Raw genomic sequence first — 14,045 nt, 5'->3', positions numbered from 1 at the left:
TGACTTTGATCCCCCTTTTGCCCTTTTTCCTCCACATACATTGAGTCTACAGATACGTAATCTCCAGTACAGGTATTCACTTTACCTTCAGCATACAAAGAATTTATCTGACATCTGTGACAAGAAGAAAGCATATAAGCTTCCTCCACATATACATTATGACATTATGACTGTCTCATTGAGCTGCTTCCTGGGGCAGCTATTCCTTTTGGTAATCTATACCATTTGGCGACACCTAAGCTTCAAGACTTGAAGAAGTATATTGATGAAAATCTGTCCAAAGGCTTTATATGTGCTTCTTTCTCACCAGAAGGGGCACCTATCTTTTTTGTAAAGAAGAAGGATGCAACCCTGAGACCCTGTGTTGACTATCGGGAATTCAATAAGGTAACCAGTCGGAATCGTTATCCTTGCCTTTAATTCCCAAATTATTGGAACAAGTCCGCCATGCTAAGGTTTTCTCTAAACTGGATTTTCATGGTGCAGATTCGTTCAGGTGATGGGTGGAAAACAGCTTTCAAATGTTGAAATGGACACTTCGAACATATTGTGATGCCCTTCGGGTTTTGTAATGCCCCTGCGACATTTCGACATCTGGCTAATGATATTTTCAGAGATTTATTGGACCAGTTTGTGGTGATCTATTTGGACGATAGTCTAATTTTTTCTGACTCCCTGCAGGAATATGAAGAACATGTCAAATCTGTTTTGAAACGTCTGAAAGAGAACCATCTGTATATCAAGCCGGAGAAGTGCGAGTTCGATCATTCTGAGATATAGTTCTCTGACTGTCTCTCTTCTCAGGGGCTGAACACGGAATCTGGTAAGATTCAGGCTATCCTTGACTGGCGGGTACCCAAGAATGTTAAAGAGGTCCAACGTTTTATCGGTTTTGCAAGTTTCTATAGACGTTTTATTCTAAATTTTTCTGACATTGTCCGTCCCATTACTTCCTTCACTAAGAAGGAGAAGCTCTTTATGTGATCATCGCAGGCTCAAGAAGCTTTTGATTGGCTTAAGACTTGTTTCACCTCAGCACCGCTGTTGATCCACCCAGACCCAGCACATCTTTTAATTGTGGAGGTGAACACTTCTGATAATGCTTTGGGGGTTATTCTCTACCAAAGAACTGGAGAGAAGGGTCTGCTTCATCCTTGTGCTTTCTTTTCCAGTAGACTTACCTCAGCAGAGAAAAACTATGTTATGGGAGACATGAAACTGTTGGCTATTGTTACAGCTTTCAAGGAATGGAGGCATCATCTGCAAGGAGCAGCACAACAGATCAAAGTGCTGACTGATCATCGCGATTTGGAGTTCCTTAGTTCCACTAGATGACTTTCTCCTCATCAGGCTCATTGGAGTTTATTTTTAAATCAATTTAATTTTGTTATCTTGTACCGTCCTGGATCTCATAATGCGAAGGCTGATGGATTATCCCCAATCCATGCTGCAGATTCCATACCTAGAGCCCCATTCAAGATCATTCTATCTGATGCCAACTTAATCAGAGTTATCCACAATCAGGAGTTGTGGAGGGAGTTCAAGGAGGCCTATGATGGAAATTTCTGGACAGTCCACCTGTTAATATCAATCTTTTCCTTAGGTGCGGCATGTGGTTCAGAGATCGACGTATCTTAAGGTACCTTCACACTAAACGATATCGCTAGCGATCCGTGACGTTGCAGCGTCCTGGCTAGCGATATCGTTCAGTTTGACACGCAGCAGCGATCAGAATCCTGCTGTGATGTTGTTGGTCGGGGCTAGAAGGCCAGAACTTTATTTGGTCGCTGGCTCTCCCGCTGACATCGCTGAATCGGCGTGTGTGACGCCGATTCAGCGATGTCTTCGCTGGTAACCAGGGTAAACATCGGGTTACAAAGCGCAGGGCCGCGCTTAGTAACCCGATGTTTACCCTGGTTACCATCCTAAAAGTAAAAAAAACAAACGCTACATACTTACCTTCCGCTGTCTGTCCCCGGCGCAGTGCTTTCCTGCACTCACTGTGAGCACAGCGGGCGGAAAGCAGGGCGGTGACGTCACCGCTCTGCTTTCCGGCCGCTGTGCTCACAGCCAGTACAGCGCCGGGGACAGACAGCGGAAGGTAAGTATGAAGCTTTTTTTTTTTTTTACTTTTAGCATGGTAACCAGGGTAAACATCGGGTTACTAAGCGTGGCCCTGGGCTTAGTAACCCAATGTTTACCCTGGTTACCGGCATCGTTGGTCGCTGGAGAGCGGTCTGTGTGACAGCTCTCCAGCGACCAAACAACGACGCTGCAGCGATCCGGATCGTTGTCTGGATCGCTGCAGCGTCGTTTAGTGTGAAGGTACCTTAAGTCCCGGAGGCTGTCCATCTGCAGATCCTCAAATTGATCCATGACTCCAAGTTGGCAGGTCACGGGGGGGTACAGAAGACACAAGAGTTCCTAAGCTGATTTTTCTGGTGACCAACTTGCCTGAAGGATACTAAGGACTATGTTCTCTCTTGCGAGGTATATGCTTGTTACAAGACTCCTCGTGTGTCTCCTATGGGTCTTCAACCATTACCTGTTACATTCCGCCCATGGGGGGTCTATCTCGATGGACTTAATTGTGGAGTTGCCTACATCAGGGGGCATCAATACAATCCTGGTGATGGTCAATTGCCTGACTAAAGCCGCTCATTTTGTTCTATGTACTGGGCTCCATTCAGCTAAGAATACAGTGAACTTGGCTATACAGAATGTTTTTCGGCTGCATGGAATCCTGGATGAGATCTTCTCTGACCGTGGAGCGCAGTTCACCTCAAGATTTTGGAAGCAGTTTTGTTATGCATTCAATGTTAACCTTCGTCAGGCTGCATAATTTAACAACGTTAACAGGCTGCAGAGGTACAATTGTACCTTCATATATATTTTATTGAAATCTGGCCAATATATTCTGGACCAAAACTGCAGAGATGTCACGAAATTTCAGCCTTCTACAGCTTTTCGAAAAAAAAAGTTATTGCAGTTTTAAAACGGAATAGCTACAATTGTACCTACTCAGCCGGACGAAGGTTAATATCTATCGCTCCTCTGCTTTTCACCCTTAGACGAACGGTCCGACCGAGCATATCAATTAGATTTTAGAACAATACCTACGATGCTACATCAACCATCTTTAGGATGATTGGTTGGAGTTACTTCCGTTAGCTGAATTTTCATATAACATTTCTCTGAGTGCCTGCACTAAGTTCACACCTTTCTTTGCCAATCTGGGTTACCATCCGAGATTCTTACCTAGGTCTCAAATTAATGCTCCAGTTCCAGCTGTAGAGGAAAGGCTGACTGTGATGAGGCAAATCTCGAGATTCTGAAGGAATCCCTGAGCACAGCTCAAGAACGTTACAAGTGATCGGCTGATAGATTCCGTAAACCGACACGCGTGTTCAAGGTAGAAGATTCTGTATGGTTATCGTCTAAATATCTGAAGTTGAACGTTTTTTCACAGAAGCTAGGAGAGAAATTCATCGGCCCTTTGAAGATCAATGGTATTGTGAGCTCTGTGGCCTGCCACATGAAGTTGCCTAAGACTATGTAAGTATAACCAGTTTTCCATGTTTCTTTACTAAAGTCCATATCTCTTAATACCTTCCAGGGATATGTTGTGCCACCTCCGCAGCCTGTCATGATTGATGGGCAAGAACTTTTTGTGGTGGAAGAAATTATTGATTCTAGGATTCGCAGGAATCGGCTCCAATATCTGATAAGATGGCAGATGTATCTTCCTAAAGAAGATTCATGGGAACCTGTGGAAAACATCAATGCCCAACAGAAAATTTCTCATTTTCATCATAGATTCCATGAGAAACGGGGTCCAGAATCATCCTGAGGCCGCTTCTAAGGAGGGAGTAATATCAGGACTCTGAATATTTTCTAATTACCTTTCGGGCATTCCTGCCCTCTTTCAAGATGGCATCTTTTGTTTCATATGCCCTGTGTCTTCCTGCTTTATAACTACACCCCTGCCTTTAGTCTGTGCTATAGTATTCTGCCTGTGTCCAGCTCCTGATCCTGGTGGCTTCCTGGCTTTCTACCTGCTTCTGTGAACCATTGTGGATATCCTGTCACTCTGCACTCAGAGTTTCTGCTGCATACTCCAGTTTCCAATATTCCTCCTGCTTTCAGCTGTTCGTGTTGCTCTCATCTGCATTTGTTGTACACGTAAGCTGATTGCTGCTCTGCTCTGCAATACCTGAGACTCCTTATCCAGACCTTACTGGATGAGTAAATATATTATTTGAACTGCCTTATATATATTTACAGTGCCTACAAGTAGTATTCAACCCCCTGCAGATTTAGCAGGTTTAATAAGATGCAAATAAGTTAGAGCCTTCAAACTTCAAACAAGAGCAGGATTTATTAACAGATGCATAAATCTTACAAACCAAAAAGTTTTGTTGCTCAGTTAAATTTTTATAAATTTTAAACATAAAAGTGTGGGTCAATTATTATTCAACCCCTAGGTTTAATATTTTGTGGAATAACCTTTGTTTGCAATTACAGCTAATAATCGTCTTTTATAAGACCTGATCAGGCCGGCACAGGTCTCTGGAGTTATCTTGGCCCACTCCTCCATGCAGATCTTCTCCAAGTTATCTAGGTTCTTTGGGTGTCTCATGTGGACTTTAATCTTGAGCTCCTTCCACAAGTTTTCAATTGGATTAAGGTCAGGAGACTGACTAGGCCACTGCAACACCTTGATTTTTTGCCTCTTGGACCAGGCCTTGGTTTCTTGGCTGTGTGCTTTGGGTCGTTGTCTTGTTGGAAGATGAAATGACGACCCATCTTAAGATCCTTGATGGAGGAGCGGAGGTTCTGGGCCAAAATCTCCAGGTAGGCCGTGCTATCCATCTTCCCATGGATGCGGACCAGATGGCCAGGCCCCTTGGCTGAGAAACAGCCCCACAGCATGATGCTGCCACCACCATGCTTGACTGTAGGGATGGTATTCTTGGGGTCGTATGCAGTGCCATCCAGTCTCCAAACGTCACGTGTGTGGTTGGCACCAAAGATCTCAATCTTGGTCTCATCAGACCAGAGAACCTTGAACTAGTCAGTCTCAGAGTCCTCCAAGTGATCATGAGCAAACTGTAGACGAGCCTTGACATGACGCTTTGAAAGTAAAGGTACCTTACTGGCTCGTCTGGAACGGAGACCATTGCGGTGGAGTACGTTACTTATGGTATTGACTGAAACCAATGTCCCCACTGCCATGAGATCTTCCCGGAGCTCCTTCCTTGTTGTCCTTGGGTTAGCCTTGACTCTTCGGACAAGCCTGGCCTCGGCACGGGAGGAAACTTTCAAAGGCTGTCCAGGCCGTGGAAGGCTAACAGTAGTTCCATAAGCCTTCCACTTCCGGATGATGCTCCCAACAGTGGAGACAGGTAGGCCCAACTCCTTGGAAAGGGTTTTGTACCCCTTGCCAGCCTTGTGACCCTCCACGGTCTTGTCTCTGATGGCCTTGGAATGCTCCTTTGTCTTTGCCATGTTGACCATGTATGAGTGCTGTTCACAAGTTTGGGGAGGGTCTTAAATAGTCAGAAAAGGCTGGAAAAAGAGATAATTAATCCAAACATGTGAAGCTCATTGTTCTTTGTGCCTGAACTACTTCTTAATACTTTAGGGGAACCAAACAGAATTCTGGTGGGTTGAGGGGTTGAATAATAAATGACCCTCTGAAAAGACTTTTCACAATTTAAAAAAAAAATAAACAAAGAAATAACATTCTTTTTTGCTGCAGTGCATTTCACACTTCCAGGCTGATCTACAGTCCAAATGTCACGATGCCAAATTAATTCCAAATATGTAAACCTGCTAAATCTGCAGGGGGTTGAATACTACTTGTACCCACTGTATCTGTGCATTGACTAGACAAGGACTTCATTGTTTTCAAGCAACCTCAAATGTGCTTCACAGACTGCTCTGCTGATTGCATTGTCCTGTGAGGTTACCTACAGACTCTGCTCTATAGCTTCACTATGTGACTATGGACTTTGATGTTTTCCCTGCACCTGTTTGAAACACTGTGTGATAATATAGACTTTACCACCCATAAACTGTGTTCTGTAGTGTCTTGCTCCACACAAAAGGCTCCTGAGTAGTGTTGAGCGATACCTTCCGATATTTGAAAGTATCGGTATCGGAGGGTATCGGCCGATACCGGCAAAATATCGGATCTCGCCGATACCAATACCCGATACCAATACAAGTCAATGGGACACAAATATCGGAATGTATCCTCGATGGTTCCCAGGGTCTGAAGAAGAGGAAACTCTCCTTCAGGCCCTGGGATCCATATTAATGTAAAAAATAAAGAATAAAAATAAAAAATATGGCTATACTCACCCCTCCGAAGGACCCTGGCTGTCACCGCTGCAAGCGTCCGCCTCCGTTCCTGAGAATTGCAGAGAGTGAAGGACCTTCGATGATGTCGCGGTCACCTGACCGCTCACGTGACCGCTCACCTGACTGCGACGTCATCGAAGGTCCTTCACTCACTACATTCTCAGGAACAGAGGCGGACGCTTGCAGCGGTGACAGCCAGGGTTCTTCGGAGGGGTAAGTATAGCCATATTTTTTATTCTTCTTCTTTATTTTTTACATTAATATGGATCCCAGGGCCTGAAGGAGAGTTTCCTCTCCTCCAGACCCTTGGAACCATACTCACCGCACACTCCGATACCGATTTCCGATATCACAAAAATATCGGAACTCGATATCGGAATTCCGATACAGCAAATATCGGCTGATACTTGCAGTATCGGAATGCTTAACACTACTCCTGAGTAATCCATTATAATTATTACACCTGCTTTTTCAGGAGTTCATCCAAAACTGGCCCAAACAGCTGTTCCCCCTCACATGGGATGGTACATAGCTTTGACCTGGCCTGGTTGTCCGCCGGCCAGCAGTTTAGCCATAGAGCTCTTTGGGTTGCATTTGTAAGGCCTGTGCCCGTTGCTGCCAACCTGACCGAGTCTGCCCAGACATTCGATGGAAAGGCTGTGGCACCCTGCATCATTGGTATTGTAGCTAAAATGCTCTCTCTGGAAGCCTTATCCTTTATCTGGGTCTCTAGTTAATCCAACCAGACCAATACAGACCTGACCATACATGTATTTGCCATCGCCGGTCTTAGAGATCCTGCTGACATGTCCCAGGTGCTTTTAAGAAAGTATCTGCTTTCTTGTCTAGCAGATCCTTTAGATTTCCCATGTTCTTGAAGGGTAATGAAGACCTTCTAGACACCTTAGCCAATGCTTTATCCAGTTTCGAGGCTTTATCCCATAAAGACAAGGCAGGTTCTTCAAAAGAATACCTTCTCTTGAAGGCTGGAGGAAGGAACCTTTCCTCTCTGTTTTTTCCACTCTCGATGAATGAGAGAGCGGATTTTGCTGTTTAGGGGAAAGACCTTCGCGTCTTCTGATCCAGACCCAAAACATGACATCCTGCATCGATCTTTCTGGTCTGGATTCGAAAATCCCCATAGTACTTCTAGCCACCTTTACCAGTTTATTTACCCCGTTAATAGGGAAGCTGGAACGGCCTGATCCAGGAAGCTGAAGCAGGTGATATGGAGACATCTTTCTCAATAACTGAGTTACTATAACTGTCTGGGGATCTAGCCTTTCTTTTTTTCACCTTATGGACACTTTCCTGGGAAAGGGATCTCAGAGGCTCCTGAACCTCTACCCTGATGATCTCTCTTAAACTAGTCGAAAAGTCTTGCTTCTACTGTCTGCTGAATGCATCTTCAACTTTCTTAATTGTTCACAATAACAGTAACTTTGACCAGGGGTGCCCAAACTTTTACATACCACTGTATGTATTGCAGTATCAGATTCATTTGTCTAGCCATGATGTAATGCAAAAATTCATTTGCAGGCACTGATGCATGGGAAATTGTTGGCCTTACATACTGTAGCTTCTTTCAGTAATAACAATTGATTAAAATTAAATTAAAATTAAATTAAAGTTAAAATTGTCAAACCTATGCCGATCAGTTTACATCTTTATGAAATAAACCATTTAATAATTATTTCATTTTACTGTTTGATTTATTGAGTTTAACTTATAAATATATATTGAGTTTAACATACCTTTATTCCATTAGATTTTAGCTGGACCAGCAGAGATTTAATCTCTTCTCCTTGGCTTGAAAGTGCCTTTGTCATTGATTTTACATTCTAAAATATATTTTAGAATAAATAGATATAGACATAATTCTTTTTCACAGATTATTTCTTCAAAATATTTGACAATTTACTATAAAAAAGCAATAGCTTTAAAAGTTTCTTTTTACAAAAATTATCCTTTTAAACAAAAGATCTAAACATGCTTAAATGTATCCTTCCTTTTAGGTACAGTATACTTTTTCTGACTAAACTAGTGCAAGTTACCAAACATTTTCAGCAGCATTAAACAATTGTGTCTAGAAATATCGCACTTTCTACACATATGCGCTTTGTTTGCATATGTTTGACAAAAACTTTAAATATATTTAAACTATATTTTCTTCATCATTCATTTATAATTGTACACAGATGTTTAAGTTGTTTTTTATGTTTATATCAAAAAGTATGTAAAAAATTATGCAAAGTACACAAAGCCAAAGTATTGCATGTTGTTTGTTAGCATAGTGTTGCTTATCCATTTATTTTTACAATAAATTGCAGTATAGTGCTTCAAAATATCCTCTGTTCCGTAAAAAGATATTCTTCATTAAATGGACAAAGTTGTACTTACAACTTCTAATGCATTGACTCTTTTCAAAAGATTACTGTCCTTGGATTGATACTGTGGTTGAACCTGCTCCATTTTCTGATCATCATTCTGAGAAATCAAAAAATAATTGACAAAAAAAATCAAGTTGCAAATTGTGGAAATCACTTACAATCCAAGATACAAAAAATAATCCCAATCTAATCACATGAGGCCTGGTTCATTCAGATGTGTTTGGCTGTTTTCTTGAAATAGTGCAAAAATTTTGTGCAACCTGAGATTGCACAATGGTTTTGCAGCTTTTGGCATTTTTACTCCACGGCCTGCTTTGCCAAAATGTGCGGAGCATACTGTAGTATCGACGAAGTTTGTCAAAGCTTGCCTGGAAAATTCAATACAATTAAAGAACAGTAAAACATGACAAGTGAAAGCATTTTGTGCATGACAGCGTGGCAAACACTGCTTCTGATCGTCGTTGAAATTATTACCGCAGATCAGGGAGTCGCAGTTCCCACAGTGTCAAAAAACCACAGTTTACTGCGGTGAACTCGCCTCTGCACCATGCGACTTTCACAGTGCTAGCAGGGATCTCACCAAGGTCAATGCAGTTTGGCCCAGCTGGAAATGCAGCCTCTGTGACCAGAGGTAACCTCGATGACATCACCACCGGTCATTGAAGCTTCAGTGGTTCTCAGCCTGGACAGTCGCATCTTGGCACTTTCCAGGTTGAAAACGGTTTATCCCCCAGACATGAATTATGGCATGAGACAGTACAACAGATAGGTGAGGGATATTGTTGTTTTTTGTTTTAGTTTACTTACAGGAGACGAGGTATTCAGTGGAATTAGGCGTTAGGTGGGCATAACTGTGTTTGTTATTTTTAAATACAAAAATGAAAGTGTTTTGTTTTATTTCAAATAAAATACTATTCTGGCCGTGTCTTTATTAACCATACAACTAGGGTTGTGACCCCTCTATTCTGGATAACCAGCCTTGCTGAAGCTGACAGCTGAGGGTTGCAGTCCCAAGCTGTGAATTTTGCCAGGCTGATTATCAAAAATAAAGGGGAACCAAAGCTGTTTTTTTTTACCTTATTTTACTTTTTGCAATTTACTTTTTACTCTCTATCTATCTTTCTATATACACTGCTCAAAAAAATAAAGGGAACACTCAAATAGCAGATTCTAGATCTGAATGAATGAAATATTCTCATTGAATGCATTGTCATCAAGAGCAAACTGTTCCAGTTGTCTCGTATTTGAAGGTTGCCTTTTACAGACAGCATGTTTCAGCTCTTTCCAAATATGCTCAATAGGAGTTAGGTCAGGGCTCATAGAAGGCCACTTCAGACTAGTCCAATGTTTTCCTGTTAGCCATTTTTGGGTGTTTTTAGCTGTGTGTTTTGTGTCATAATTCTGTTGCAAGACTCATGACCTGTGACTGAGATCAAGCTTTCATGTTTTTCTCTAGAATCCCTTGAAAGTCTTGAGATTTCATTGTACCCTGCACAGACCCAAACACCCTGTGCCAGATGCAGCAAAGCAGCCACAGAACATAACAGAGCCTCCTCCATATTTCACAGTAGGGACAGTGTTATTTTATTGATATGCTTCATTTTTCCAACTGTGAACATAGAGCCGATGTGCCTTTCCAAAAAGTTTCATTTTTGTCTCATCTGTCCATAGGATAATACAAATGGTAGCAAAAGAGCCCAGAAAAACTTCTAAACAGATTAAAGTTGTCAGATTGCACCATCCATTGTATGAGCCAAAGTGGACTTCATATGAGACGACCAAGGAGGACACCATTCTTGAAAACAAATCATAAAAAAGACAGACTGAAATTTGCCAAACTACTAGGGGTCTACATCAACAGGGGTAGCAAAACTACCAGCCTGACAACCACCAGCATGATCGGGCACAAGGCAGCAAAGCACTCGACTTTGTGGGCTGAATGCCAGGGTCCAGGAACAGTGTCTGCAGGTGACACCACTGCTTCTTCCACTGTTGTGCATGCAAGCCAATCCCCTGTCCATTGTGCATGCAAAGATGCCTCCTGCCCTGCACTTGTCATTGCACACACTCAACTAGCACCATCATCAAGCAAGTCCCGAACTTGTCCCAGAGCAGCATTCAGTTGTCCATACCCCAGTCCTTGGAATGCAAGCCCAAATACGCAGCCAACACCCCACAGACCACACTATTAAATTCACACATTTCTCATCTGCATGCACTCTAAATTTTGCCTTTTAGGCTTGTGAAGATGGAAGCTTTCCGCAACCTGATGGCGGCGGCCGTGACTTGGTACTCAGTCCCCAGCCACCACTATTTCTCCCGGTGTGCCATCCTTGCATTACACATTCATGTGTCCCACAATATTAGCCATCCCCTCAACAATGCAGTTACTGGGAAAGTCCACCTAACTATGGACATTACAAGTATAGGAGACCCGCTCCTTTGTAATGGGAACAGATTTTTAGGATGCCCTCCTCCACATCTCTTCCAAGGGGTATTGGGATGTGTCCGCATTTGGGGCATGCCTTGCATTCACTGCATAGGCAAGCAGTATGGGAGAACCACTTCCTAATAATGGGAACTGTAGGGGGTGGTCAGCTTCAATAATGTAATTCTTCAATGCCGGGTCTTCAGCTTCAACACTGACATTCTTCAATGCAAGTTCTGCAGAATCAACACTGCAATGCTCCACTGTCAGGTGTTCAGCCTCAATACTGCAATGCTCCAATTCTGGGTCTTCATCCTCAAGACATACATTCTCCAATGCAGGTTCTTCAGGCTCAACACAGCAATTTTCAACCTCAACATTGACTTTCTGCACTGCCGGGTCTTCAGCCTCAACACTGACATTCTCCAATGCAAGTTCTTCAGGCTCAACACTACAATGCTCCACTGCCGGGTGTTCAGCCTCAATACTGACATTCTCCACTGCGAGGTCTTCATCCTAAACATTGCAATTCTCCAATGCAGGCTATTCAGGCTCAACACTGCAATTTACTACACAGGCAAATAGTATGGGAGTACCAATTTCCTAATAATGGAAACTTTGGTTTCATGTGGCCATCCTGTACGTGGCTTCAAAGTTATATTGTGGGGCATCTAAATTTGATGCAGGGCAGGCCTTGCATGCAATGCATTAGCAAATAGTATGGGGGTACCAACTTTCTAATAATGGGAAGAATGCTTTCAGGTGGCCATGCAGTACATCTGTTTAACCCCTTAAGCCCCGAGGGTGGTTTGCACGTTAATGACCGGGCCAATTTTTACAATTCTGACCACTGTCCCTTTATGAGGTTATAACTCTGGAACGCTTCAACAGATCCCAGTGATTCTGACATTGTTTTCTCGGGACATATTGTACTTCATGATAGTGGTAAAAATTCTTTGATAGTACCTGCGTTTGTTTGTGAAAAAAACGGAAATTTGGCGAAAATTATGAAAATTTTGCAATTTTCCAACTTTGAATTTTTATGCAATTAAATCACAGAGATGTATCACACAATATACTTAATAAGTGACATTTCCCACATGTTTACTTTACATCAGCACAATTTTGGAACCAAAATTTTTTTTTGTTAGGGAGTTATAAGGGTTAAAAGTTGACCAGCAATTTCTCATTTTTACAACACCATTTTTTTTTAGGGACCAAATCTCATTTGAAGTCATTTTGAGGGGTCTATATGATAGAAAATACCCAAGTGTGACACCATTATAAAAACTGCACCCCTCAAGGTGCTCAAAACCATATTCAAGAAGTTAATTAACCCTTCTGGTGCTTCACAGAAATTTTTGGAATGTTTAAATAAAAATGAACATTTAACTTTTTTTCACAAAAAATTTACTTCAGCTCCAATTTGTTTTATTTTCCCAAGGGTAAGAGAAGAAATTGGACGTCTAAAGTTATTGTACAATTTGTCCTGAGTACGCTGATACCCCATATGTGGGGGTAAACCACTGTTTGGGCGAATGGGAGAGCTCGGAAGGGAAGGAGCACCGTTTGACTTTTCAATGCAAAATTGACAGGAATTGAGATGGGACACCATGTTGCGTTTGGAGAGCCACTGATGTGCCTAAACATTGAAACCCCCCACAAGTGACACCATTTTGGAAAGCAGACCCCCTAAGGAACTTATCTAGAGGTGTGGTTAGCACTTTGACCCACCAAGTGCTTCACAGAAGTTTATAATGCAGAACCGTAAAAATAAAAAATCATTTTTTTTCAAAAAAATTATATTTTCACCCCCAATTTTTTATTTTCCCAAGGGTAAGAGAAGAAATTGGACCCCAAAAGTTGTTGTACAATTTGTCCTGAGTACGCTGATACCCCATATGTGGGGGTAAACCACTGTTTGGGTGCATGGGAAAGCTCAGAAGGGAAGGAGCGCCGTTTGACTTTTCAATGCAAAATTGACAGGAATTGAGATGAGACGCCATGTTGCGTTTGGAGAGCCACTGATGTGCCTAAACATTGAAACCCCCCACAAGTGACACCATTTTGGAAAGTAGACCCCATAAGGAATTTATCTAGATGTGTTTTGAGCGCTTTGACCCACCAAGGGCTTCACAGAAGTTTATAATGCAGAGCCGTAAAAATAAAACTAAAATTTCTTCCCACAAAAATTATTTTTTAGCCCCTAGTTTTGTATTTTCCCGAGGGTAAGAGGAGAAATTCGACCCCAAAAGTTGTTGTCCAATTTGTCCTGAGTGCGCTGATACCCCATATGTGGGGTGGAACCACTGTTTGGCCGCATGGGAGGGCTCGGAAGGGAAGGAGCGCCATTTGGAATGCAGACTTAGATGTAATGGTCTGCAGGTGTCACATTGCGTTTGCAGAGCCCCTAATGTACCTAAACAGTAGAAACCCCCCACAAGTGACCCCATATTGGAAACTAGACCCCCAGGGAACTCATCTAGATGTGTTGTGAGAACTTTGAACCCCCAAGTGTTTCACTACAGTTTATAACGCAGAGCCTTGAAAATAAAAAATCTTTTTTTCCCACAAAAAATATATTTTAGCCCCCAGTTTTGTATTTTCCCAAGGGTAACAGGAGAAATTGGACCCCAAAAGTTGTTGTCCTATTTGTCCTGAGTACGTTGATACCCCATATGTTGAGGTAAACCCCTGTTTGGGCACACGAGAGAGCTCGGAAGGGAAGGAGCACTGTTTTACTTTTTCAACGCAGAATTGGCTGGAATTGAGATCGGACGCCATGTTGCGTTTGGCGAGCCCCTGATGTGCCTAAACAGTGGAAACCCCTCAATTATAACTGAAACCCTAATCCAAACACA

At 42.4% G+C, this 14,045-nt stretch overlaps 1 protein-coding gene across 1 annotated transcript in view; it reads right to left on the bottom strand.

Moving 5' to 3' along the window:
* The window catches only part of LOC138656668 (EF-hand calcium-binding domain-containing protein 14-like), a 295,394-nt gene that overhangs the window by 148,720 nt on the left and 132,629 nt on the right, over positions 1–14,045 (bottom strand). Inside the window, exons 4-5 of the mRNA XM_069743764.1 lie at positions 8,767–8,853; positions 8,121–8,207 (exon numbers count right to left, since the gene is read on the bottom strand). Of these exons, the coding sequence (XP_069599865.1) occupies positions 8,121–8,207; positions 8,767–8,853 (174 nt within the window). The remainder of the gene's footprint in view (positions 1–8,120; positions 8,208–8,766; positions 8,854–14,045) is intronic.

This window comes from Ranitomeya imitator, chromosome 1 (assembly GCF_032444005.1).
Source record: "Ranitomeya imitator isolate aRanImi1 chromosome 1, aRanImi1.pri, whole genome shotgun sequence".
In the NCBI taxonomy this organism is placed as follows: Eukaryota; Metazoa; Chordata; class Amphibia; order Anura; family Dendrobatidae; genus Ranitomeya; species Ranitomeya imitator.
This window is presented reverse-complemented; position numbering and strand designations above follow the sequence as displayed.